The sequence below is a fragment of the Colias philodice genome, chromosome 17 (genome assembly GCF_061535455.1).
Source record: "Colias philodice isolate Cphi_HAF_F1 chromosome 17, ilColPhil1 Martin Lab GWU primary, whole genome shotgun sequence".
Classification (NCBI taxonomy): Eukaryota; Metazoa; Arthropoda; class Insecta; order Lepidoptera; family Pieridae; genus Colias; species Colias philodice.
In genome coordinates, this window is record NC_143102.1 from 5,627,283 (window position 1) to 5,654,628 (window position 27,346).

The window sequence follows — 27,346 nt, forward strand, 5'->3', positions numbered from 1 at the left end:
AGACGTGTGGCACTCGGGGACTGCCGCCATCCTGTTACAAATGACTCGAAATTTTGTGTCAGTATCTCCCGGTCTATTGTGTGTGCCTGACATTGCATATGAAGCATTTTTTTTTGGATATATTGTGAGTATATAACGTATACCTATATTAAGAAGAGCTGGAACGTCAACACATTTACACATTGCACATGTTAGGCCGGGAGATACTGACACAAAATTTCGGGTCATTTGTAACAGGATGGCGGTCTAGAGCATGTCATGTCATGTTCATATATTTTCCTGCGCGGGTTACCAGCACTGACAGGAAAATATATGAACATGACAAGCGCCGATAAGCGCTTATAAGTTTCAAGCTTTCTTTCTGAATACGCCCCTATGATTGCTTGTGACAGGATCATCTTGATATGACGTCATTGCATCTGTGAACTATTGCTGTCATAATATTATTGAGTGACATTAATAAAATAAAAGAAAAAATGCAGTTGCAATGCATTTATTTTCTACAATTATTACAATCACTGAGTAATTTATACATACATTATACATCATAGCGAATACACAATTATGTACTAATATATATACCCAAAAAAACATTTGCGTTTTCACGAAAAAGAGTTTACACAAGTATATTTTATTTTCTACTAAGATGTCCAATTATAAGCATTGTTGCTTTATAAATCTAAATGGATCATCATAATTCGTACATAATTGCCAAAAACAATGCAAACGCTACCTTAAGATTACAAACCACAATTACATAGTAGGTACATACTGAGATTATTACTGAAATACATTTTATACAATTTAGGTTAATAATATTTTCAGTTTGAAAAACGCATAGATTCCAATCGGTTTGTTCTCGATAGAGGAAGTTTGACATTTCGAGATGTGCAGTATATACTGCAGCGTAGTTTGAGAATGATAAGTTTCTTTTAACTAAATTTAAGATGAGACGAAACAATTTTTATAACTAAATTGAAGACTGAGAATCATACTTAAATTAAATACCTACAAATTATTTGTTGAGGAAATTAAATAAATTGTTAAAAATATCATAGGTTATTTATTACTTTATTTTGGTAAAAATATTAAGAAATGATGAAAGTGTTCCATTTTTAACGTAACTAATACAAATAATGCAGATAAAGTACTGGAATTAGTTATATAACTGACCTTTTTCTTAGTAGCCAATTTGTTAAACAGTATAATCGCTAAAGATTGTCCTACAATAATACCAATTACCAATTTTATAACAAATGTACAATTGTGTACAGATAAGCCTTTCATATCTCCGCTATCTAGTATTATATATATTTAAGAGCGTAGTAATAATAAAGGAATAATTATAGAATCATGTTCCAATCATTGAGATAATATTACTACGTATGGAGGAGACACCACGAACAAAATCTGTGCGCCATTTTTTTGCTCTAACTAAGTTTTACAAATTATTATCTAGTTAGGTACTTACCGATGAAAGTTATTCCTTTGCACTTTTCCGTATTATTTGTATTATTTGTGCAATATCATAACACACACGAAGGCACATTTGATGCGTTCCACTTTAAAACAAATAAAAAATGAGCGTGCAGTTACGCCATATGGCGTATGTTGAGCGGAACATAAGTGATGTAGGCGGTGTCGTCTCCATATGTATATCTCAATGGTTCTAAAGAATATTATAATTAATTCTTGCGATTAGCGCGATTGCGGCGCATGTTGGTGTGACACTGGGGGCAGTACCACTTGCCCTTGGGCGGCGCCGTTATACCCACGCACGGGTAGTGGAACCATTCGTATGGACACTGCGAAGTAAAACGAATCAATTAGTCGTAAAATAATAATTTTACTAAAATTGTTGTTAACAATAAACAATAATTTTACTAAAATTGTTGTTAACAATAAACAATAATTTTACTAAAATTGTTGTTAACAATAAACAATAATTTTACTAAAATTGATGTTAACAATAAACAATAATTTTACTAAAATTGTTGTTAACAATAAACAATAATTTTATTTTCCAAAATATTATAACACAGAAATTAAGAACGAGGGTTCTGGGTGGGAGCGAGGGCTCCCACACTAGGTTTTCCTACGTCGTGGTAACTAGTAGGTATCTAAAAATTTTATGTTTTTAGTACATTTGATTTTCATACGCATTGTGGCGATGAAAAAAGCCACAACGAACACATACCTTTTCTCTGAAAGCTGTAGGTATGCAAGAGCATTCTCCAATAAAAAAGAGCGTTTGCCGAGCACACGTGTCAGAAGTGGAACTTCTTTCAAAGATAACAGAATCGTCGCCTTACTCCATGGACCATGACATGACGATATTACGATCACGTGATTGACATTTCACTCTAAACGCGCCTAAAGAAGTTTCACTTCAAAAAGAGCGTGAAAAAAAGTGAAACTTCTTTGGCAAGATTCAGAGAGAAAATTTTACTCTCAACGCGCCTAAAGAAGTTTCACTTGAAAAAATAAAAAAAAGACGAGTTGCACTCCGGGAGTGCCGGCAGAAGTGACAACTTGATTATTAACGTTGAGCATGTTTGATATTTTGGAATGGTATCCGTCTTACGCTTTTTCGATCAGGTCACGTGTCCTGACGCGAGTTTAAGATTTTATACCCGTTACAGAAAAAGTGCTCAACGCCGCTAAAGAAGTTTTTACTTCAAAAATATAGGGTAAGAGAACTCACGTCATGATTGTCGCAGGCGACCATATCGCCGTAGGAGACCTGGTTGCAGATGCAGTAGCGCGGCTCGTTGGGGTCGTACGTCCACTCCTCCTCCATGTGCTCCTCGCCGCTCGGCTTCAGCGTGCTGTTCACCGCACTGCAATAACAAATATTTATTACACAATCCTACTATCCTTTTTTTTATAGCGGGGAAATCTTAAAATACCCACGGCCCCCGGGGAAGGAGCCGTGGGTTATGTCGGATTCTTACCGACTAAAACCCCACTGTGTTCCGTCGAGCCGCTTTAATGATGGGGCCGCGGGTATTGGTTAGAAATTAGAATTCTTCCGCGACCCAATCCTACTATCCTACTTCCTACTAATATAATATTATAAATGCGAAAGTTTGTGAGGATGGGTGTGTGTGTATGTTTGTTACTCTTTCACGCAAATACTAGTGAACCGATTACAACGAAATTTAGTACACATATACATAAAGGGTAACTTGGATTAACACATAGGATTGGTTTTATCCCGGATATCCCACAGGAACGGGAACTATGCGGGTTTTTCTATGAAAGCGCGGGCAAAACCGCGGGCGGAAAGCTAGTATTACATATTGTGATTTTTATAGAAAATTTTAGGTATTAGAGCCACTTATTTTTATAGATTTATAAAATTATTCTATCGTATAACCTAGGTAGATCAGAAACAGTAAATGAACAATATAACAGATTTGCACAAAAGTCGGCCCTATTACTGAACAGTAATGTCTACCAAGCAACTTAGTAGAAAAGGAAATAGTTTATTTATTTATGATGATACAGCAATATCCAATTTTTTGTGTTAATCAAATGAATGTAGAACCACACAATTTTAATCAGATTAATTGAAAGTTTCAGTTAATATCCTGAAAATCTTTACGATTTTCAGGATATTAACTTGCCCAAAAATTTTCATATTTATAACAAAATAATCAACATGTCATTCCGTTTTATTCATCCAAGAAGCTTTAAGTTATATGTACTAAATATTTAGTAATAGATTATGTCGAAAACTTACACAGCGGTGGGCGACGAAGAGCGACTAGCGGCCGCGGCTACGGACTGCGAGTGCATCGATGTATTGCTTGATGTGCTGTAGCTGCTCTTCCTGTAATATTATTTTATTTATAGTACACTAGTTTTCCGCACGCGGCTTTGCTTTAAAACTCAACAAATCATGTACTAAAACCTTCTTTAAGAACCTTCTATCTGTCAAAAAAAAGTCATCAAAATCTGTTGTGTAATTTTAAAGATTTAAGCATACGGCGGAAAGCCACTTTGTTGTGTACTATGTATTCACAATAATATATTCAATTTCGTAATAAAACGAATGTTAAATTGAAATAAATACACACCTAACAGGGAAAGAGTAGAATAAATTTATATGTGCCTGTTGGTCCAAGCGGTTCCTGTTTAAGCATTTTGTCAATACGATAAAATATAATTGACAGAACCACAGGGAGGGCAAACCAATACACGAATTTATTATTCATACTTCTATACACAATTTATTTGGTTCATTATGTAAAAAAAAACCAGTATAGTGTATACTTACTTCTGTTTAGTATGCCGTTTGTTGGAGGACGACGCTGTAGCGTGTCCGTGCACGGTGGTGTGGTGGCCGTGGATACTGGCGGTTTGACTGTGGGCCGTCGGTACTACGCCGTGACCTGACAAATATTTTATAAAAAAAAATCTTAAATATAGTTCTAAGTAAAACACACGATTTAATGATAGAATCAACTGAAAGTATTTTTTTAACAATATTTATTTTGTATTATTTTAAATATTGTGTATAAGTGTAGTGTGAGGTCTACACCCTAATGTATTGTATAATGTGTATGCGGCGTGTAGTGATGTGTGTAGTTTGCAGCGTATAGTATAGTATGTAATGTACAATGTGTAGTGTGGTGTGTGCAGCGTGTAGTGTACAGCATATAGTTGGAACGTGTAGTGTAGTGTGGTGTGAAGTGTACAGCGTGTAGTGTGCAGCGTGTAGTGTAGTGTGCAGTGTGCAGTGCGTACCGTGATCATGGTGCGTGGCGTGGTGCGTGGCGTGGTGCGCGTGGTGCGCGTGGTGCGCGGGGTGCGCGTGGTGCAGCTCGGCGCCCGCCACCGCCTCGTACGACGCCTTCAGCGACGCCGTGCGGCGACCGTGCTGCATCTGCACATAACTTCATATTATAAATTTCAAGTTCAGATTTTTTTTGCAATAAATAGTTGAAAAATACAATATAGACGCCTACAACGACCGTGTTGAATCTGCATATAACGTCATTATTACATAGTATAAAACAAAGTCGCTTTCCACCGTCAGTGTGTTTGTACGCGATATTTAAAATTACGCATTAATAGATACAGTGATTCAAGAGAAATGTTTTAGTATATCATATATTAGGTTCTAAACAAAGCGGGCGAAGCCGCGGGCGGAAAGGCAGTATTTTATATTCAGCAAATTCCTTGTTCAGATTTTTTTTTCGTTTTTTTCAATAAATAGTAAAAACTAGACCAAAATGTGTATTATAAATACAAAACATTACCTGTTGCGTGGCTGCTATAGCTTGACTAGCAGCTGCTGCAATAGCACTTCCCGCATGGCCCAGTGAATATGAATCTCGACCCAATGCAGCCTATAAAATGCACATACAATTACTGCACTTAATTGTGAAAACATTGTATTAATTGCACGACTCATGATGCGAAGCATCAGAGAGTGCTTTACGATCGAAAAATTTTTTTCGCCTCATTTTTGCAGCTATTCTTATTATTATAGCCTTGTTAGTTCACGGAATCAAGATATTTTGCATACTATTGTCGAGATAATTTAATGGAGATTAATCCCATACTTTTTAAAAATTGATTTACTTCAATAGAATTGGAAAAAAACACCGAAATAGGTCAAAAAATTTTCCTGTCCGTCATGTGTGAAACCTGAAAACACTATAACTTGTGAAAAAATCCATCATTTGAGTTAAATTTTTTTTTTAAATATTCTAATCGACGATTGTAGGTCACTGAATGCGAATGATTAATTAATTCAGTGTCGTTTAATTGCAATTAATAAAAAAAAAAAAAAAATAGAATAAGTTTTTTTTTAATTAAAAAAAAAAAAAGTACAATACGTACGAAAAGTACAATAAGTTTTTTTTTTTTATATTTCATAATTAAATGAGCATTATGAGTCGTGCACTTTTGGATTTTCCAAACTTTTCCTAATATATTCTTGGAAATATCTTATTTCTAAACATGTATAGATTATATTTATAATTACCTGAATGGCTGAATCAGTTCTCGAAAGGGTTCCATTTGTAGCATGTGCGCGCGAGTCTCTGTTATTCCAACTTTCACGGCGCTTCTCTGCTCTAATACGATATCTATAAAGAGTAAAGTATTTGGTCCATGACATTGTAAATAAGGAAAAATAATAAATTCAGACTAGACCTGTGATAATTTTTGAGTTTTAACAATGATTAACAATGACGTAGAATAACAGTATGGACGTCTTATTGTTATATGAGTTACGACTTATCAGACACCGACTTAATAATATAGATGAGTGGGATAATTAAATTAATAAATTTATTGTTTGAGTAAATATCTGAATTTATGTTTGGTAGATATCAAGTGCAGATATAAAACAAAGATATATAATATTTTCGGTTCTGTTATCAGTTTTTAGTAATAAAAATAAAAAACAACATTTCATAAGCATTCTCATCTAACACATACCTACTCTCCTTGTAATGGTTGTTACTAGAAGTTGTTGTATGATTTGTGTTTGTATCAAGATCCAAAGACCGTTTCTCTAATAATTCAGTGATTCCTTTGTTATCTGCCTCTAATTCACATTTAAATTTATGTAGTTCTGTATCTGTGAAATTAGAGAAAATACATATACATACATAACTTAGATTCATCTGCTATAAGCCTATTTTAAAAAATGAACTGACATGCAATTTTTTACAATTTTATTAATTTTGATATGTTAAATTTAGATTAAATGCAATAACTTGAAATAAAGATTCATGCACCAAAGTTTCACGTTGAAAATTATAAAATGGTTTAATAACGTACCCAATCTTCTTAAATATCTGTCAACTAAATCATACATCTGATTTGCTAAAGCTACTTTCTCATCTGCTTCTTCTAAAGTCTTATTGTAACCCTTCTTTATATCTACAAATTCAGTATCCGCCTGATCGGTGTTTATATCACCTCGCCGACATCCCCCGAATAACATTCGGACCCGTTTTTCCAATGTATCCATATTATCTAGGAAAATTTATCATGTCATTATTGTTTGTTGAATTAAAGAAAATATAAACATTTAAAAAAATCATCAAAATTATAAACAAACTACAAAATAGTTACTTTGAACGGATAAATCCATTTCTCGCATTTCTGTGAAGCGATCTCTTAATTCTTGAGGAAGATGTTCGATCACTGTAATAAATAAAAATTTCTGTATGTAAATAAATGTTGCAAATATAATCAAACACTATTAAACACGATTAAAACGTAGGATTAATATAAAAAAATAAATATAAATAAAAAAAATATATTTTTTGTAAATATTTTGAATTTCCCGCCAATGTGAGTTATTGATCAAAAAACACAACAAAAAACAATAGTGCCAACCGTAATGGCGATTGCGAATAGCTAAGGTGATAAGCAAAAGGTCTACTTACTTTCCAAGTAATCTTCGAGATACAACATTTTTGTGAGTACAGTTATTTACGTTAACTTAATAAATTTCAATTCTAATAATTATTTAAATGAAATAAGTTGTTTATTATCGTATTAATTGTAAAACAAATACCAGTCAACGTGGACTATAAACAACGTCACCGGAAAAGTTGCTATAGAGTATAGACTATAGCATAGAGTATAGATTAGAAACTACGGATTACAGACTATTCAAATATAGTATACACTCAGAGTATACACTATAGAGTTTAATATGGACATTTTATTTGGACGTATTTATGCGAAAAGGGACCAACCCACACCGAATCAATTTCGAGAAAATGAGGTTTTTGTGAAAATCGTTTGCAAAAACTATATGTTGTAAAATTTGGGGGAAAAAAGTTGTTAGGCGTGTGTATCATATCGAATCCTATCTAGGGATACCAGATACATGGATATTTATTAAATTTTAACAAAATAATCCTTGAAAAACCGCCCGGTTCTGTCTTGCAAAAAAACACTTTTGTGGGTTGGTTCTTTATAGCAAAATTATTTTGGTTTTTATTGTTGCCATAATTAAAGAAAAAAGTTAAGCATACGATCAAAACAGGCTAAATAAAGCAGCGACAGTTCGCTGGAACTAATTGCAACTTACGTATGCCCTTAAAGTTAACAGGAAATACATAAAAATCCTTGATTAGACTTGTCGTACTGTATGGATTGGAAAGCTGGGCAGTGAAAAAGATGGAAGAAAAACGATTGCATTTAGCGCACATGAGAATGTTGATATGGATGTGTGGGGTGACAAGAATGGATGAAGTAAGGAATGAATATATAAAAAGAATATTTAAACTGGTTTTATTACAGAAAGATTGAAAGGGAATTGTCTGTCTTGGTATGGACATGTGGTGAGGATAGATGACACGCATATGACTTAGAAAGTGATGGATATGAATGTTGATGGATGCAGAACAAGAGGAAGGCCAAGGAAAAGAGGTGTAAGTGTGCATAGTTATATTTAAAAAGAAAAATGAGTAAAATATGCCCTGATGTTTGTCAGGAGAAAAGAAAAATAAACCGTGTTAAACCGACTCCAAATAACATGGATTAAGGACACAAAGGTCACGATAATTTTGTAATAATATCAAAATACATATATTTGTTTCACTTTAATGACACTACTTTTGTATCTAACTAAGATACAGTAGACCCATCTTCTGCTTTCATCTGTCTTCATGATAGTACTGATTCATTTTGTTTTTTTTTTATTTAGAAGAGATTTGTGAAGACAGAGTCTTTTGTTTAAGTCTTTTTACATATTAAATGATTTATATGTAGTTTTCCAGGATATAAACAGTCTTTGTTTTATTGAGCTCAGTACTCAGTACTCAATCGGCCAAAATCGATAGCTTTGGATAAAAAACTGTGACCAGACACAAAAAAAATTATGACTGATTTGTTTTACTGTTGGATGGTCAATCATGAATGCTTTAAGCAGCCTCGTTAGTTTGATTTGGATCACGGAAAGATTAAAAAATGGTGTTGAGCGTTTAATATTCTGAAATAACTCCTGCGGGGCTCTGCTTGCTCTGGCCCACAACCATACGTACTCCCGAGGAGAAATTACCGGATTGAAAAAGTTTTTTTGCATTTCATTCCGAACAACGCTCAAATTTTTTACAAAAAAATTAAATAAAAATAAAGACCAAAGATATTGTAGAAGATGATATCAATGGCTTTTCCGCGACTCCCGATTATGAAGTAATAGATGTTTACTTTTAAATAGATACATTTTTTTTTTGTAAAATTGTAGTAAATAATTTTGAAAATTCTTATTTAGTGCTTTTTATAATAAAAACATGATTAAAGTTAAAAAAATAGAACATATTAATCAAATTCAACATAGAACCAAGCCCCTTGCATACTTAAAGGCCGAGAAATTTCATTATGCAAACAAGAACCAAAGTCAGTTGGTTCTGGTTACCTTGAAAACTAATGAAGCTTTTTGTGATAAAATAGAACCAACCAACTTTGGTTCCATCTTGCATAATGAAAGTTGGCGAAATTGGGTTGGTTCCGCAACTGACATGTAAAAAACTGTACTTACAGTTATCAAAGCTCTACCAAATTTTTTGAGAAGGTAGAAAACGTTTTTTTAACACTATCTGTGTACTTAACTCAATTTCGCAAAAGATGTGGGTTGGTCCCTTTTTGCATAAATACGTCCATTTGTAAATGATTTTTACGATAGATTTATTTTGTAAAAATTATATTTATAAATGTGTTGCACTAGAAAAATATAATTTAGTAAATAAAAATAAAAAAATATTACGTATATATAACACATTTTTATAGACGATCATAGTAGAATAGGTCATATGTATATTAAAATTCATGAAAATTTTCCGAATTTTTTGTTTAACTAAAAATAATTTACTTATTAAAAGTAAAATGATTTAATAAAGAACATTTTCAGCCAAAATGATACGCAGACCTTTGACGGAAATAAAATTGAAACTCGAAGATCTACAAGAATATGAAAATTCTCGGCGAGAAGCAGCAAATCGATCTACTCAAGAAGCGAAAGAAGATACCCCTAAAACTTTAGCCAGTTCGAAGACTGTTGAAGAGATACACAACAGAATTGGTTATACTGCAAAAAAACGACATAGCGGAACAAGTTCAGTGTAGATTTAAATTAAGTATATTTATTCCACAATAAAATATGATAGAATAATTGCATGGTGTTTTACTTTTGATAAGTTTACGATTTCAAATACTTCTTTCTTAAATTGTGCCATATGACTATTTTAAATTTACATTTTAACTTCATAATTGCAATGGTTGCATAATTATTTTTATACGCAATACGCCTGCATGTTCTGTGGCAGTGAGAGTGAAATGTGAATTTTACGCTATATTCTGTGGAACTCCACTAGAACCACAGACTACAGAGCAAGTATGAAGTAATTGACAGTTGACTAGAACTTTCTTGATTCTTGAAAGCGCTCGAAATACAAATTATTTATTAAATTAATATTCTATTTGGCTATTTCGTGCTTAGAGCATTAAATTTCGTAGTTCGTATCTTAAGATCTATTGTTGAATTATTTTCTTTGCTACTCTAATTAAAGCAACCACTATTATGTCCGATACAAAAATTAGTGAGGTAAGACTCCTTTTTATGTTCAGTGATTTGTGATAATATTATAGAACCTTTCTTAATTTTTCGTATACAATCTTTTACAGCTGAAGAGCGATATTGAAGAATTGCAAGCATTATTGAAACAGGCCAAACGTAAAAAAGTTCAAGACTTATTGTCGCTTGAAATTCGAAAATTGGAGACAGAATGGATAGATTTAAAAGAGAAGTCAAAAGAAACTCCAATGGAAGTGTCTGTTGCGGCATCTTCGGTACCTGCTCAGAACAAGAGATATCAAATCAAATTAAATGGGTATGGTAAGTGTCAGTTTAACAATTTATTTACGATAATTTTGAAATTTGCTTATAATCCATCAATCTGCTAGAAGCGTTCATTTTGAGGTTGTTTTTGTCGGTGTTCTACTCGTTTCCGCTCTCTAATAAGAAGTAATCAAAATAAAACATAATGATAAATCTAATTGAGGAACATTCATATTAAATGGTTTGCTAAACAGTAAAAAACAGAATGCATACAAGTAAATCAGTTTTCTGTTTCATTAAAAAAAAATTATCATATCAATAAGTTTGTCAAATCAAATCTATTATAATTTCAGGTTGGGATCAATCCGACAAATACATTAAGGTGTTTGTAACCCTTAAAAATGTACACACTCTGCCTAAAGAACAGGTTTATTGCAAAATAACTGAGAAGTCCATGGAACTGTTTGTTGAAAACTTGGACGATAAAGATTACACATTAGTAATTAATAAATTGCTCTACCCAGTCCTTGTCGGTGAATGTCATTGGAAGCAGAAAACAGGTGAGTAATTTTAATATTGTATTTTTCAATATCTAGTAAGTACAACGCGGTCACATTAACTTGACGCATCGCTGGAATGCGAAAACCCGCCTGCTTCCCCCCGCATTCCCTTAGCTCGCCCGGCAATCGTCAGTATGGTTAGCATCTCTGTTACCGATACAAAATATCGTCATCAAAGCCATACCATATGGCTTCGATGTCGTCATTTTGTCATTTTGCCCATGGCCCATGCGTCAAGTTAATGTGACCGCATTGTAATCGCTTATATTTTTCAATGTTTCATATTCTTGTATATTTTGTACAATTGACATAAAGACTTATATTTAGTCACATGTAGAAAATGAAATGTCTATATGAATAAGTTTTTAGATATTGCTAATTTCATTGTGTTTTGCATTAGTATATCTGAAGATTTTCAATCTAAACATCTGCACTGCAAAACTTGGGCACTCAGTGATGTAATGAATATGATCAATATTTACTATTTAGGTTAATTTAAATAACACATATATATTGTGTATAATTTTTAAAAATATTTTTCGTTTTAGATATGGTTGTCATATTCCTTGCAAAATCTGACAAATCAATGAAGTGGTCGCACATGACAGAAATTGAAAAGAAATTTGATGACAAACGCAATAGTCGTTTCAAGACAAATCCCGAAGATATGGACAATAAGGACCCTCAGGCATCTATTATGAGTCTCATGAAGAATATGTAAGTTCAATATTATCTATTACTAGCAGTCCGCCCCGGCTTCGCCCGTGGTACATATTTCGCAATAAAAGGTAGACTATGTTCTTTCCCAGGGTCTAAAGATTGTCTGTGCCAAATTTCATCAAAATCGGTTGAGAGGTTTATGTGTGAAAACCATACATACATAATTACAAACTTTTCCTCTTTATAATATTAGTATAGATTAAATGGAAAATTGTTATTTTCTGTTAACATTTAAAGACATTCTAAGGGCGCTTTTTCATCAGCGATGTGTGAGGATGCATGTGTTTGTGAAGAACCAATAGTATCGCTTCAAATGCTAAATGAATATGGTGGAAAACAACCTTGTAGTTTTAATATGTGATTATATATTTTAATTTTTTTTAACGTGATAACGTTTTTAAAATCGTTTTAGTCGGGTGACATGTTCAGAAACTTGTGTCACACCAAAACCTCACGAGCGCGATCGCAGGTATAACGAGAGAGAGACGGACCGATCTCCCGTCTCATCTCGAGCACTGCCACTGCATTATGTTATCACGTAAACATCTCGATCGTGAACCTACTTTACAAAGAACCAATTTTTTCTTATTTACTATTGTCCATTTTAGGTATGAAACAGGGGATGATGAAATGAAGAGAATGATTTCTAAAGCATGGTATGAAGGACAACACAAAAATAAAACTGACACCTTAGACCTGTGATGAAATTTCTGCAAATTTGAGTGCTTGAGTATCTGAAAGTTAGTATGTAAGATCTCTTATAATCATAAGCTTTATGTTAATGAATGAAGATTAACTTCGAAATAAATCATGTAAAATAATGTGTACTTTTTATTTATTTATACTTATCTATACTATCTATAAAGCTGATGAGTTTGTTTGTTTGAGCGTGCTTATCTCAGGAATTTGGGGCCGATTTCAAAAATTAATTCACCATTGGATATATTAGGGAATTGAGAGGGCTAAAACTATATAAGAAAATTAAGGACTAGAGTATATAGTACAGAAAAAAAAACACATTGCATTATGCATTATGCCATAAATTTATTAAGTTTAATATTTGAAATCAACAATCAACAACAAATTGCTTGAATAATTTAAGATTTTATTTTATTGGTTTTTCTGACAATAGGTTTCATTCCATTGTTTTTCACAATCTATCTTCAATTTTTCAGCAAAAGGAAGCTAATTTAGGACCCTGAAAATGAAATGTTTTTATTACAACATGTAATGAGGAAATAAATATTCAAATATTTTTGCATTTAAATATTAGGTATGAACTTTACAGAAAACTTTTCAGTAAAGTAAAAAAAAAATTTTTGAACTTCTGTAGTGAACTTAAAAATTTTTTCTTTAAAATCTAGAAATAGGAACTATGAATGACATAGTCTTACTTGGATTTCTTATCTGTAAGTTCACTTTGAGTCAATACTTGTATTACTATGTTGCATAAATAGATTGCTTGTACCTAGTATGTAAAACATAGTCGTCCAATTCAATAAGTACTTTAATAGGTACTTTTCATTTACTGGGTGGTTCGATATATCCCTTGATGCTTCAAAACGCGAATGTTTAGATGTTTCGCGTAACATGTTCTTTCTTTCGTGTCCATGTATAGCTCGTATCGGTTCTATAGAGAACATCCGTGATCTTTGTTCAGATCTATTAGTATCTTTATCGAAGTTGGATGTATCTTTGAAATGACCCTCTATTTTATTATCTCTAGCATAATATTTGTTTACAAATTCCTTCCGTAAATCCCTAACTTCGATGTCTCTGTTTGTTCCGCGTGCTACTACAGATCGCGTCTCTCTGTTTATATTATTTAGATATTCTAATTCATTATTTTCTCGTATAGTACTCAAAATCTGTCTGTTATTTGGCAAATTCGATTGCTTTAAAGATCGACTCTGAGTATAACTTCTTTGAAAAGTACGAAGTTGAGTCCTTTCAATGTGTCCTCTGACTTCTCTTCTAAGTGACATAAAACTATTTGTATCTTGTGAATTAGCAGAATCCGATGCTTCTAAAATATCACTTGATTTAGCGGCGATGTCTGTTCTAAACAGATTTCTTGTATTACGAGTTCTTAATACGTTACGAGTACGATCTCGGTTTCGGAGAGCATAATCAGTTTGTATTGTTTCCTTTTCTCTATATGTTGAAAACCTACGTAACCTTTCTACTTTTACAGTTTGCCTGTCCTCAAGTGAACCACTGTACCTGGTATTTCGTTTTTCACTCTGTCTTAAACTATCAACACTTCTTGATCGTATCTGTTTAGTGTTCTAAGCTTAGCATCAACAAAATTACGCTCATTCATGCGTTCCATCAATTTTTCCGTCTGTCTAATTCTCGATAGTGTTGCTCTTAGTTCTAAAGTTGCTTTTCTATTATTATCAAAATTATGCAAAGCATATCCATCAGAAGCATGTCTTTCAGAGAGACGCCATGTTCTTTCACGTCTTACAGAATTTGTTGTATAGTGTTGCTTCGTATTTACAGCACGTTGATCGATTGTTGAATCTCCGATATCTTCTACGTTTCGTAAATGAGATTGTCTGCTATTTCCATCTCGATTTAATAGATTGTCTGTAAAGAGCCCTTTCTCTGGCTGACCTTCACGAGCATAAGATATTCTCTTAGTTCTAAATTGATTTGTTCTCTGCTGAGTGTATTCTATAATGTTATATAATGAACGAGTAATCCTTGTATCTTTACGAGCACTGCCACGCAAAGTAGATGGTATGTGCTGATTTTCCCGGGTTAAACTGCTTTCTGGTATAAGCTTTGTAACTCGGAGATCTCCGAAATAGGATGGATTGTAAGAAAGAATAGAGCGCAGAGGTCGTTCGTAACGATATTCTCTTCCAACATAAACTTCTCTTGAATGTGCTGTTAGAAAAGTATTAAAGGAAGCTATGAGAAGAAAAATTGCGCAGCACATTGTCAGCCTTTTTTTCTATATTTTAGTTGTTTAGCTGAAGATGATTACTTGTGAACTGGCTTAAAGGATATCACTGCAGCCTTTTATACAGGTTCGGGATTATAGCAATAGTTATTGAATTTACCGCAAGAACGCATCTAATTTCAGCATCCCACGCGAAGACGACGCAAACGATTGCACATATTTGTCATTTTATCGTTCAATAGATTTCAATTTAATTTAATCGGTTTGACATAGGGATAATGGTAAATTTCTATAGGGAATGGTATTCAAGTAGGTATTATAGAATTGCTTTAAATATACTTTTAGGGCTCTTTCAATTTTTATTAAAAAATATCGATATATCGGTATGATTTGACAGAGAATATTCGAGCTTTAAAAATTAATTTTTTAGTCTAATCTAATTCACTCATCTTACATTTCTACGGGTACTCAAGTGCAAGTGCAAGTACGGGTGCTCTTTTACGGAGGCGTAGTTTTTGTTTATTTTTTTGTTTGATGTTCTTCAACAAGAGCACTAACAGTAATGTTTCTTCGTCAGAGTCCATGGCTTAACTGGTGTCAAATAAATTTAAAACAGCACTAGCATACAAACGCACGGCAGTCAGAAACGCTTTCAATTTAAGCGTTTGGTAACGGACTGCTACTGTACTGCAACGGCACGGCAATTAACTAGCGGCACGGAAAACGTGCGGCAGCGGTCCGATACGAAACGCATAAATTGAAAGAGCCCTTATAATTACATATTAGATTTAAAAATTGGATTCGGAAAAAAATCGAAACTTGAATCTTGATATAGGGTCAAATTTGGAATTCGCCTGCAGTTGGTTGAGGCGCGAGTATAGTCAATTTGGTGTTCCATCCCTACTACATAATTATAACCTAATAAAGGACACACAGTATACAAAAAAAGACACACAATAAAAGACTAAAGGACACGCAATAAACAAATCTTCCACTTTTATCAATAAACAATGTACTGCTAGGCTTGTGTCGCCTTTGCGTGGGATGCTGAAATTAGGTGCGTTCTAGCGTTTAATACGGTATTAATCGCCTTCATTCTCAGGCCGTATATAAGGGTGCCGCTGCAGCCTCGAAGCCAGTTCACAAGCAACCGTCTCTTGTTTTACATCTTAAGGAAAGAAGAAAAATACCAAACCAGGATTACTATGCATTACGGGAATTACCTATTCCTAACATTGCTTTGTATTTTCCAACCAATAATATCAAATGGCAATATCGTTGATGGCAGGGAATCCCGTTCTGACCGTTCATTACGCTTTGAGCTTTCAGACCGACAAACGTATCGAGACGTACGTGAACGTTTCTCAGTAAGCTCTCCGAATAAGCTCTCGCTGGAACATTTCTTAATTCGAGATGACCACCGCGGACGATCTTCTTTGCGGAATCTAGATACGATCGATTACGTAGATACGATCTTGCAACGACATACTAGAACGATCAGGCATTTGAAGACTAATGAAATAAGATCTCAGAGACTTTCTCGGTATCAAGATAGAATCATTCCTGATGTTAGATCGACCAATGACCGCACTTTTGATGATGCCTCTCGTAATGTGAGATTTGAACGCGGTACCGCACTATTGGACACTAGGAAAATTGCATCATCGACAGAACGTGTGGATGCGAATGAAAATAAATTGAGCAGGAGTCGAGGAGTCTCCAAAAATGCACGTTCAAGAAGTGTTAACGATTTAAGGCAAAGTGAAAGACGCATTTCACAGAATCGTTTTTCACCGGAGCGAAATACTCATATTTCTCGGGATGAATCTGAGCGAAGCCATAATGTAGAAAGAAGATTATCTAGCAATGCATATCATAGAAGACAAGAAACCAGACAAAGGACTAATGTTCTCCCAAACCATTCCCGATCATTGGGACGGGAGCAAATTCGTGAAATGCGAAACCGAAATGATGATAACCTGGTGAGAAGGGAAAGACGCATTTCAATAGAAAATCGACGCAATGTCGATAAACGTGTTGCTATTTCGGAAGACTTAAGGGATATCAACTCTCAAAAGCGTGAACGATTTAGCGTTACACTAAATAGAGATGTAGCCGGAGACCGTTTTGAAAGAACTGTTCGAGGTCATTATACTCGATCGAGATCCCTTACACGTTCAAACCTCCGAAATAGTGTAACTGAAAATATGCGTGAACGCAACATTAATATTATACGAGCAAAAAGAGAACTAGAAAGACTAGGCGGAAATCGACGCAGAGAATCAAGAAGCTTGTCTATGGAAATTAGAGATATGGAGAGGGATTTCGCTGGCCGACAATATGCCAGAAATAGCAAAGCGCTCGTCCGTGAAATACAAGGAATTTCCAAAATGAGGAAGCTTTCTAGAACATTGTCACGATTGAATATTAGAGATGCCCGTAGTGAAGATAGAGAACGTGTTTCTAGATCAGAATTGAGGGAAAGATCAGAAATTCTTTTCCGTGAAACGGAGAGAACTGCCGAAAGAAGGAACAACATGTTGCGGAATACTGATGAATACGGATCACGTTTCGATGTATCCAGAAATTTGATAAATTCATTCAAAAACGAAGAAAAAACTGGAATGATGAATTGGCAAATACTATTTTACACTTTACAAGGCATATACCTGTGTAGTATTTTGGTTAAAGCGATGAATAAAAATGATTATTATATGAAAAAGACCAGGTGAGTGGTACATGTTTGCGTACTTCAAATCTGAGTACATCATATTAGGTTGTTTTAGCGTGTACTTTTGAGATTTTTATGCTTTTAATTAAGTTTTAACTTTAAATATGTATCTTACAGATCCTTTGGGTGGTTTCCTCTATCTACTGCTATGAAGATTGATTGAACAATAATGATATTCATCGGCACGCTTTTCGAAAATATTACCTTTCTCTAAGAATATATTGTTACAAACATATTTAAATGTGTATAGACTACTTAAATTTTTACTATATGAAATAAAATATGGTTATTCTGATTTCCTGTTTTTTAATGCACGAATTTATTTTATTCTGATTTATAAAAAAAAATACATTATATAATATACCAACATCCACAAACTAAATAATAACCCTGTACCTTACTAAACTACCTACATGAAAGCTGAAATATGTACAACCTTGTTCAATTCTCAAAGCTTATAATAAATTAATTTTAATGTATCGAATAGGCCACGGGAATAGGCAATATGGAGGAGGATAAAAAATGTGTAGTTATTCTAAGGTTTTCATTTAATTATTATTTTCTTTTCTTTGTGAATATTCTATTGTGTTGTGAATATTTCGAGTGTCCACGTCTTATCGATATTAATATCGAGCAAAAAAAGTTTTGTTTAGGGTTTTTTGTATGGGAGCCACCTTGAATACTTATTTTATTCTTATTTCTAGGGTTCCGACTTCCGAGCCTCAAAAGGCAAAAAACGGTACTTTGTTGTCCGTCTATCTGTTTGTCTGTCGGCTTTCTGTCTTGAGATAATTTCTCTCAGAAACGTGTAGTTACCATTATAATTATTTATAAAAAAAAAACAAAATCGTCGGGGCTGCCATAGTCAATTCCTTTCCCGTTTTAATCTCAATAGAAACAATTAAGCATAAACTTAAAACAAACTACGTAGATAATGATGGTATGGCAATTGGCAGCCCCGACGACTTTGTGTTTTTTTTTTTTTTAATAATTATAATGGTAACTTTGTAGTAACATAATTTTAAAGATTGTCGGGAAGTTTGTAACATTATTTGTTCCTTTTTGTTGCGTGGGGGTTTTAAATTTGATTAACTAATCGATTTTCTTTCATCATTTTCATTTTTTTGGTTATCAGATCGGTGAAGGTCGAACTTTCACGGTCTCCTCTACTCAGAGACATTGTCAACAAGTTCATCGGTTCACCGTTCAGTATTTTATGCGTGAAAGTTTACGTCTTTTTCTGCATCCATTCCATTTCCATACGATTTATGAAGTATCAAATAACAAGTAGAACAAGTAGAGCGAAACATATATTGAGATAGGACTTAAGTATTATTTGTGAAAAATTACTGATATCAAAACTAGCACTCAGACAGTGGTTTTATTTTAAGGAGTAGGTACTAGGTACAAAATAGTTTGATCGATTTTCGTGCTTTTAGAGTTCCGCAACCGCAACTTCAAAAGGAAAAAAACGAAACCCTTTTAGCATCACTTCCTGCCTGCCTGTATGCATCAAATTAAAATTTTATTCTTAAAAATAAATTACAGGTAGGTAAGTATAAGAGCTATTACGCACTGTCGACCAGTCGCCGGCGACTGTGTCGCCGGCGACTGTGACTTACTATAGTTTAAATAGGGGCTTGCGCACTTAGTCGTCAGTCGTCCAGGCGACTCGGCGACTCGCCGCGTTGTGGCGACGCACAGGCAACTGGCGGTCGCCGGCGACCAATAGAAGCACGGCTTCAAATGGGAGCGTTCACACTGCAAGCAACTGTCGTAGCGACTCTTGTAGGGACCGGATTCTGCACGAATGTACCTACTTAGAATACTGTCGCTCGGCTTGGTTTCCTGCCCCTAGTTTCTCTGTTTTGGTCGCCGAGAGACTGAGTCGCCGGCGACTGGTCGACAGTGCGTAATAGCTCTAAAGGTATATTGCCAACAACTAGCTAGATAGGTAGGTAAGAAGTTAAGTTTCAACTAAATGCGTCTAGTAGTTTTTGTATGAAACCGGGATCATATTCTCATAATACAGATCTCATTATACCAGATTCTCAGAATACTTTTTTTTGTTTCCCATCGTACCATTTTCCAAATAAACTATTGCCAAATTTTCATAATCTTTTTATTTGGTTCCCATATAATCGTATAACAGATAAACTATTGCCAGATTTTCATAATATTTTTATTTGATTTCCATACAATCGTGATTATACCTTTACTATCAACTGAAAATAATCATTGTCAGTAAGTAAATTTATTGTTTTACTTGTCCATTACAGACCAGTTTTAGTGTCAAAGTCGACTCAGTAGGTTAGGTTTGAACTACGACCCCCACGCTAGAACTGACTCGCTATTGTTTTACTTGCCTATTACAGAAAGGTTTAAGTGTCAAATTCGACTCAGTAGGTTAGGTTAGGTTTGAACTGTGACCCCCCACGCACGAGCCGAGCGAGCGAAGCGAGCGTGCCGCGACAGCGGCCGGCGAGTGCCAGAACCGACTCGCTATTGTTTTACTTGCCCATTATAGAAAGGTTAAAGTGTTAAAATCTATTCAGAAGGTTAGGTTAGGTTCGTACTGCGTCCCCCTGGAAGGATTTCGTTTTGCTGGATATCGTTTATTTGAATTTCAAAAATCTGGACATTGTTTGTCTGGATATCAATTAGCTGTATTTCAAAAATTTGTGTTTTAAAAATCTGGCTTTCGTGCATATGGATTACGGTCATCTGGATTTTGTGCATTTAGATTTCGTATGTCTGGAACTCATTCGTCTGGATTGTAAAACGTCGTACAAATAAAGAAATGGGCAAATGAAATTCGGAGTTGCGATTATATGGCAAACAAAACTTCGAAATTTTAAAATTCGGGGTTATGAAAAAATGTCCAAACGTTTTCTGGATTATGATATTCGGAATATTAAAATTCGAGATTAAGATAGGTGACCGTAGTAGGTACATATATTGTTAGTTTTTTTAACTAACTATGTTCTTTCTCAGTTAAAATTATTTTTGTATCAATTTTTACCCAAATCATTTCATTCAGCAGCTCTCAGGCCTGAAACAGACAGATTTACTTTCGTTTTTACAAAATTAGTGGGGATCAGGTATGTACTTTAGCTAAATATATTTTTATGTAACTACATTTTTTCAATGGGTAAAACTGAACAAAAATAAATTTTCTGAACGACTTTTACCTCATATACATATTTTATTTATGTGATTCTATTATGTTATATGTATCATCTTTACCTACCCGCCATTAGTTATTCATTACTAGACATTGGCTTCTCCTATAGCTTTTAAAAGCTTTTTTTTTTCAACCCGAATGCACAGGAATCAATAGAAACACGTTATCACAACAATACATTTATTTTAAATTCACAATAAACATTTTTACATTTAAATATGTTTGTAACAATATATTCTTAGAGATAATATTTTCGTGAGCGTGCCGATGAATATCATTATTGTTCAATCAATCTTCATAGCAGTAGATAGAGGAAACCACCCAAAGGATCTGTAAGATAATAATATGTACCTAAAGTTAAAACTTAAATAAAAGAATAAAAATCTCTACTACAAATCAAATACAGATTTGAACTACGCCAACATGTACCACTCACCTGGACTTTTTCATAGAATAATCATTTTTATTCATCGCTTTAACCAAAATACTACACAGGTATATGCTTTGTAAAGTGTAAAACAGTATTTGCCAATTCATCATTCCAGATTTTTCTTCGTTTTTGAATGAATTTATCAAATTTCTGGATACATCGAAACGTGATCCGTATTCATCAGTATCCCGCAAGATATTGTTCCTTCTTTCATGTCTAGAGGCAGTTCTCTCCGTTTCACGGAAAAGTATTTTTGATCTCTCCCTCAATTCTGATCGAGAAACACGTTCTCTATCTTCACTACGGGCATCTCTAATATTCAATCGTGACAATGTTCTAGAAGGCTTCCTCATTTCGGAAATTCCTTGTATTTCACGGACGACTGCTTTGCTATTTCTGGCAAATTGCCGGCCAGCGAAATCCCTCTCCATGTCTCTAATTTCCATAGACAAGCTTCTTGATTCTCTACGTGCCTCAGATCGTCGATCTCCGCCTAGTCTTTCGAGTTCTCTTTTTTCTCGAATATTATTAATATTGCGTTCATGCATATTTCCAGCTACACTATTTCGGAGGTTTGAACGTGTAAGGAATCTCGATCGAGTATAACGACCTCGAACAGTTCTTTCAAAACGGTCTCTGACTTCTTCTCTATTTGGTGTAGCGGTAAATTGTTCACGCCTTTGAGAGTTGATATTCCTTAAGTCTTCCGGAATATCAATACGTTTAACGACATTGCGTCGATTTTCAATTGAAATGCGCCTTTCTCTTCTCACCAAATTATCATCATTTCGGCTTCGCATTTCACGAGTTTGCTCCCGTCCCAATGATCGGGATCGGTTTGGTAGTACATTAGTCCTTTGTCTGGTTTCTTGTCTTCTATGATATGCATTGCTAGATCTTCTTTCTACATTATGGCTTCGCTCATATACGTCCCGAGAAATATCAATATTTCGCTCAGCTGAAAAACGATTCTGTGAAATGCGTCGAGAGTTGATATTCCTGTCTTCCGGAATATCAATACGTTTATCAACATTGCGTCGATTTTCAATTGAAATGCGTCTTTCTCTTCTCACTCGATTATCATCATTTTGGCTTCGCATTTCACGAGTTTGCTCACGTCCTAATGATCGGGAACGGTTTGGGAGATCATTAGTCCTTTGTCTGGTTTCTTGTCTTCTATGATATGCATTGCTAGATCTTCTTTCTACATTATGGCTACGCTCATATACGTCCCGAGAAATATCAATATTTCGCTCAGCTGAAAAACGATTCTGTGAAATGCGTCGAGTGTTGATATTCCTGTCTTCCGGAATAGCAATACGTTTATCAACATTGCGTCGATTTTCAATTGAAATGCGTCTTTCTCTTCTCACTCGATTATCATCATTTTGGCTTCGCATTTCACGAGTTTGCTCACGTCCTAATGATCGGGAACGGTTTGGGAGATCATTAGTCCTTTGTCTGGTTTCTTGTCTTCTATGATATGCATTGCTAGATCTTCTTTCTATATTATGGCTACGCTCAGATTCATCCTGAGAAATATTAATATTTCGCTCAGGTGAAAAACGATTGTGTGAAATGCGTCTTTCACTTTGCCTTAAGTCGTAAACACTTCTTGAACGTGCATTTTTGGAGATTCCTCGATTCCTGCTCAATTTATTTTCATTCGTATCCACACGTTCTGTCGATGATGCAATATTCCTAGTGTCCAATAGTGCCGTACCACGTTCAAATCTTACATTACGAGAGGCATCATCAAAAGTGCGGTCATTGATCGATCTAACATCAGGAATTATTCTATCTTGATATCGAGAAAGTCTCTGAGATCGTATTTCATTAGTCTTCAATTGCCTGATCGCTCTAGTGTTTCGTTGCAAGATCGTATCTACTCGTTCCAGATTCCGCAAAGAAGATCGTCCGCGGCGGTCATCTCGAATTAGGGAATGATCCTGCGAGAGCTTATTCGGAAAGCTTACTGAGAAACGTTCACGTACGTCTCGATACGATCGTCTGTCCAAAAGCTCAAAGCGTATTGAACGGTCAGAACGGGATTCCCTGCCATCAACGATATTGCCTTTTGATATTATTGGTTGAAAAATACACAGCAATGCTAGGAAAAGGTTATTCCCGTAATGCATAGTAACCCTTGTTTGGTATTTTTCTTCTCTCTTTTAGATGTAAAACAAGAGACGGTTGCTTGTGAACTGGCTTTGAGGCTGTAGCGGCACCCTTATATACGGCCTGAGAATGAAGGCGATTGATAACGTATTAAACGCTAGAACGCACCTAATTTCAGCATCCCACGCAAAGGCGACACAAGCCGCGAAGCATATATATTATCACATTTAAAATTTTATAAAATATTGCTATATTTTTATATTTATATCAATTGAATTAAATGATTGTTTATTTCATATTGTGAGTGTTAATGAGGAAAGTCTTTGTTATATATGTTATTATAGCTTTGTTAATTGTTGTATATACCTAGGCATAAGTGATTCCAGCGCGGAACGACGCCGACACGACGGTTATTTCAGTAATAAAACTCCGCATCAATCCGAGGTATATTTATTTTTGGTATTACATAAGTAGGTATACATTTTTTATAATATAAGTTTAGTTTAATTTTCAAATTACCAATAGAATCCTCTACATATTTAGAATTTTTATGATATAAATAAATAATATTTACTTTTACTTAGTTACTATACTTAGTAGTTACTTAAATATATATAAATAATTCATTTCAATGCATGGAAGGTGAGGCTAGACAACAAAATTAAAAAAAAATGTATGCGTGTAGTAGAGTACACACGTAAGAAGTGAAACTTCTTTATGACCTTAAGGGGGCGCATAAAGCAAAATAACCAATCTTCTATTAGATGATACGTGTAATATGCAAGACCAAATCTAAAAAGTAAAATATATATCAAACTAGATGATATGTTCAACGATTCTGTTTAATCAAAAACATAAAATATTAAAATTTACTCGATAAAAAAAAATCAACAAGTTAGCTCTAATTTTCACACTTTTACGTTTTCTACTTGACATGGTAATACTTATTATGATTTTTTTTTCATAAACAATTATATTAAAACATTTGCAAGATATTTGTCAGAGCATTTTGTGTAATTACTTTTAGTTTTGGTTTTATCTGCGATAAACCACTTTTGGCGCTCTTTTTTTCTCGAGATAAACGTTTGATTTTGTCACGATAAAAGTGGTTTATCGCAGATAAAACCAAAACTAAAAGTAATTACACAAAATGCTCTGACAAATATCTTGCAAATGTTTTAATATAATTGTTTATGAAAAAAAAATCATAATAAGTATTACCTACCATGTCAAGTAGAAAACGTAAAAGTGTGAAAATTAGAGCTAACTTGGTGATTTTTTTTTAATCGAGTCAATTTTGATATTTTATGTTTTTGATTAAACAGAATCGTTGAACATATCATCTAGTTTGATATATATTTTATTTTTTAGATTTGGTCTTGCATATTACACGTATCATCTAATAGAAGATTGGTTATTTTGCTTTATGCGCCCCCTTAAAAATGTCGCGAGTAGGGCGTAACGCAAAAATGTCACGCGTACGGCGTAACGCAAAAATGTTACACTAAATTTTTGTCCAACCCCGTTATAGAAGTTTCACTTCAAAATTAAAACAAAAACTATTTATTTTTCTGATAATTTGATAAAATATTATTTACACCATTTTGCCATATAAGATTTTTCAAGTCGACGTCATTGAAGTACCTACGAACCAACTCACTGCAGGCACTATATCTATATCTAAAGTCACTGGAACCAGGTTGTAATTTAAAGGTCTCATTTCGTCGGAATTTCTTTTATACATATGTTCATCGATTTATATAAGACACATGACCGATTTCGAAAATTCTTACTCCTAACTCCCAGTCGATTCCTATGATCATAAGGTCAGATCATGGAGTCCAGAAAAAATTGAAGGATCTCTTCGTTAATATTTGAAAGTTGGTACCAATTAAATTTGGTCTAGTTCTGACAACTTGAAGGTGAACATTTTTGTTTAAACAGAAAAATTGTTTAAAATAGGTTGATATAATCGACATAAGTTTATAATCTATCATTTGTAAATTGAAATTACTTAGCGAAGAAACATAAAATAATCCTGAATGAGAAATGCGTCGACATTTAATTATTTTAAAGAGAAAAGCTGAACCTGAGTTGCTTACCGTACGTCATTCCCACTTTATCTGTGGTCCCAGCTGCACAAGAAAATTTGTCTCCGTGCCCTACATTTATTATCTGATTTAACCCATTGAAGCGATTGATTGCATATTACTATTTTATGATGCGTTCTTTATTTATGAAAATCGAACATGATAGAGAATCTTTCATCAAAATCTGCTCAACTATTAACGATACCTATATAGGTACTTATATCTATACTAATATTATAAAGCTGAAGAGTTTGTTTGTTTGTTTGAACGCGCTAATCTCGGGAACAACTGGTCCGATTTGAAAAATTCTTTCGGTGTTAGATAGTTCATTTATCGAGGAAGGTTATAGGCTATATATCATCACGCTCCGACCAACAGGAGTGGAGCCACGGGGGTGAAACCGCGCGGAGCAGCTAGTTACGTATAACAACTAAAAACATCTCTGTACCTGTAGACTGTATATCAATTACTCTTAATCTTTTCTGGTTGAAATGGTTGAAACCACGTTGAAACAATATTGATAACAGCTAAGATTGATAATTTCCAACGTTTTTTTGTCAGTAGCTCAATTTTAAATCTGACTGTGTTTGGTTACCTATCATAACTTTAAAGGTAATTTTGTGAGAATGTATGTTGTTAACACTTTCGGGAACACTGAAAGGATTTTGATGTAGGATCAAGGATGTAGCTTATATGTACCTACCTGAATAACTATTCAGTGAATACTATAACGGATTCGTCCGTGGTGTGAATTAAACATCTATACTAATATTATAAAGCTGAAGAGTTTGTTTGTTTGAACGCACTAATCTCGGGAACTACTGGTCCTATTTGAAAAATTCTTTCGGTGTTAGATATGCCATTTATCGAGGAAGGTTATAGGCTATATTTCATCACGCTACGGGCAACAGGAGTGGAGCCACGGGGGTGAAACCGCGCGGAGCAGCTAGTAATATATACATAGGCCACACATAGTATTGATGTCAATTCATGTTCTTTGCAAAAAATACGTCAGATCTATTGGTCAGAGACTGCGGGAACTCGACAATCACCGATCTCATCCAAAACTACGTAGGTACTCTTTTTTTTAATTTTGATATTATAACTTTTACATAATATTATAGGTTTGGATTTTGTGCCTTAATTATGATTGGATTTTATAATTATATCGAATCACATATCCCAGGTAGGTATTGGCTTTCGGAAATAATGTTTAATTTTATTATGTAGACTTATAGCTAGAGAGCTAGCGCAAAGCTACCTGTATGTATTTGACCAGACCTGGATTTTTGTGTGTTGATTCCCCTATACCTACTATACATGAGATGAGGAGTCACTAAGCCCAGAGTGGTGGACGAGCCGCGCGCTTAGGTAAGACAGGTGGAAATTTTTGGCGAACTTTGAAACCATTTGACCACGTCTGCCATTTTGATATTTGAAAATAGATTATTATTACTATCGGAAAATAACAATGGCAGACCATTATCACGCGGATAACATTCTGGCAGACACTTATGAAAGTGCTGAAAAAAATACAATTTTGAAAGTATTTGACCAGATCTGCCATTCATATATTTTATTTATTAGGGTCTTAAAAACTTATTTTCGAAACGGCAGACATTTTCATTGCGTACAGACTTCAGCAGACAACAAAAACTAGCTACTACATGGTCAGATCTATGCATACAGTACTATCTCTGTAGCTATTTTTTTCCATATATATCAATATTATTCTCACTCTAGCCTATAGTATTTTTATTTTATATAGTTACTAGCATTCAAATAG

The 27,346-nt window shown here is 34.3% G+C and overlaps 4 protein-coding genes and 2 long non-coding RNA genes across 6 annotated transcripts; 3 read left to right on the plus strand and 3 right to left on the minus strand.

Annotated features, from left to right (window-relative positions):
* Window positions 1-477: 477 nt before the first annotated feature.
* On the minus strand, window positions 478-25,968 carry LOC149481095 (uncharacterized). The gene is made up of 2 exons (XR_016316879.1): window positions 25,761-25,968; window positions 478-1,223 (listed from the first exon to the last, which is right to left on the minus strand). It is a non-coding gene; the product is annotated as an uncharacterized LOC149481095 (long non-coding RNA).
* Window positions 1,053-7,580, minus strand: Ing3 (Inhibitor of growth family, member 3). Its single transcript, XM_089705427.1, has 11 exons — window positions 7,416-7,580; window positions 7,099-7,170; window positions 6,802-6,999; window positions 6,457-6,598; window positions 5,999-6,101; window positions 5,268-5,357; window positions 4,753-4,891; window positions 4,283-4,397; window positions 3,746-3,835; window positions 2,705-2,840; window positions 1,053-1,805 (listed from the first exon to the last, which is right to left on the minus strand). The coding sequence occupies exons 1-11, from the start codon at window positions 7,441-7,443 to the stop codon at window positions 1,686-1,688; spliced, it is 1,233 nt and encodes a 410-aa protein (XP_089561553.1). The 5' UTR covers window positions 7,444-7,580; the 3' UTR covers window positions 1,053-1,685.
* Window positions 7,333-10,151, plus strand: LOC149481097 (uncharacterized). Its single transcript, XR_016316878.1, has 2 exons — window positions 7,333-7,447; window positions 9,890-10,151. It is a non-coding gene; the product is annotated as an uncharacterized LOC149481097 (long non-coding RNA).
* LOC149481098 (calcyclin-binding protein) lies at window positions 10,367-12,917 on the plus strand. Its single transcript, XM_089705979.1, has 5 exons — window positions 10,367-10,582; window positions 10,663-10,873; window positions 11,170-11,376; window positions 11,925-12,093; window positions 12,705-12,917. Exons 1-5 carry the CDS (start codon window positions 10,559-10,561, stop codon window positions 12,796-12,798), a joined length of 705 nt encoding a protein of 234 aa, XP_089562105.1. The 5' UTR covers window positions 10,367-10,558; the 3' UTR covers window positions 12,799-12,917.
* LOC149481099 (uncharacterized) lies at window positions 15,724-17,969 on the plus strand. The gene is made up of 2 exons (XM_089705902.1): window positions 15,724-17,735; window positions 17,856-17,969. The coding sequence occupies exons 1-2, from the start codon at window positions 16,213-16,215 to the stop codon at window positions 17,899-17,901; spliced, it is 1,569 nt and encodes a 522-aa protein (XP_089562028.1). The 5' UTR covers window positions 15,724-16,212; the 3' UTR covers window positions 17,902-17,969.
* Window positions 21,096-23,544, minus strand: LOC149481100 (uncharacterized). Its single transcript, XM_089705996.1, has 2 exons — window positions 21,359-23,544; window positions 21,096-21,252 (listed from the first exon to the last, which is right to left on the minus strand). Exons 1-2 carry the CDS (start codon window positions 23,488-23,490, stop codon window positions 21,207-21,209), a joined length of 2,178 nt encoding a protein of 725 aa, XP_089562122.1. The 5' UTR covers window positions 23,491-23,544; the 3' UTR covers window positions 21,096-21,206.
* Window positions 25,969-27,346: the final 1,378 nt, after the last annotated feature.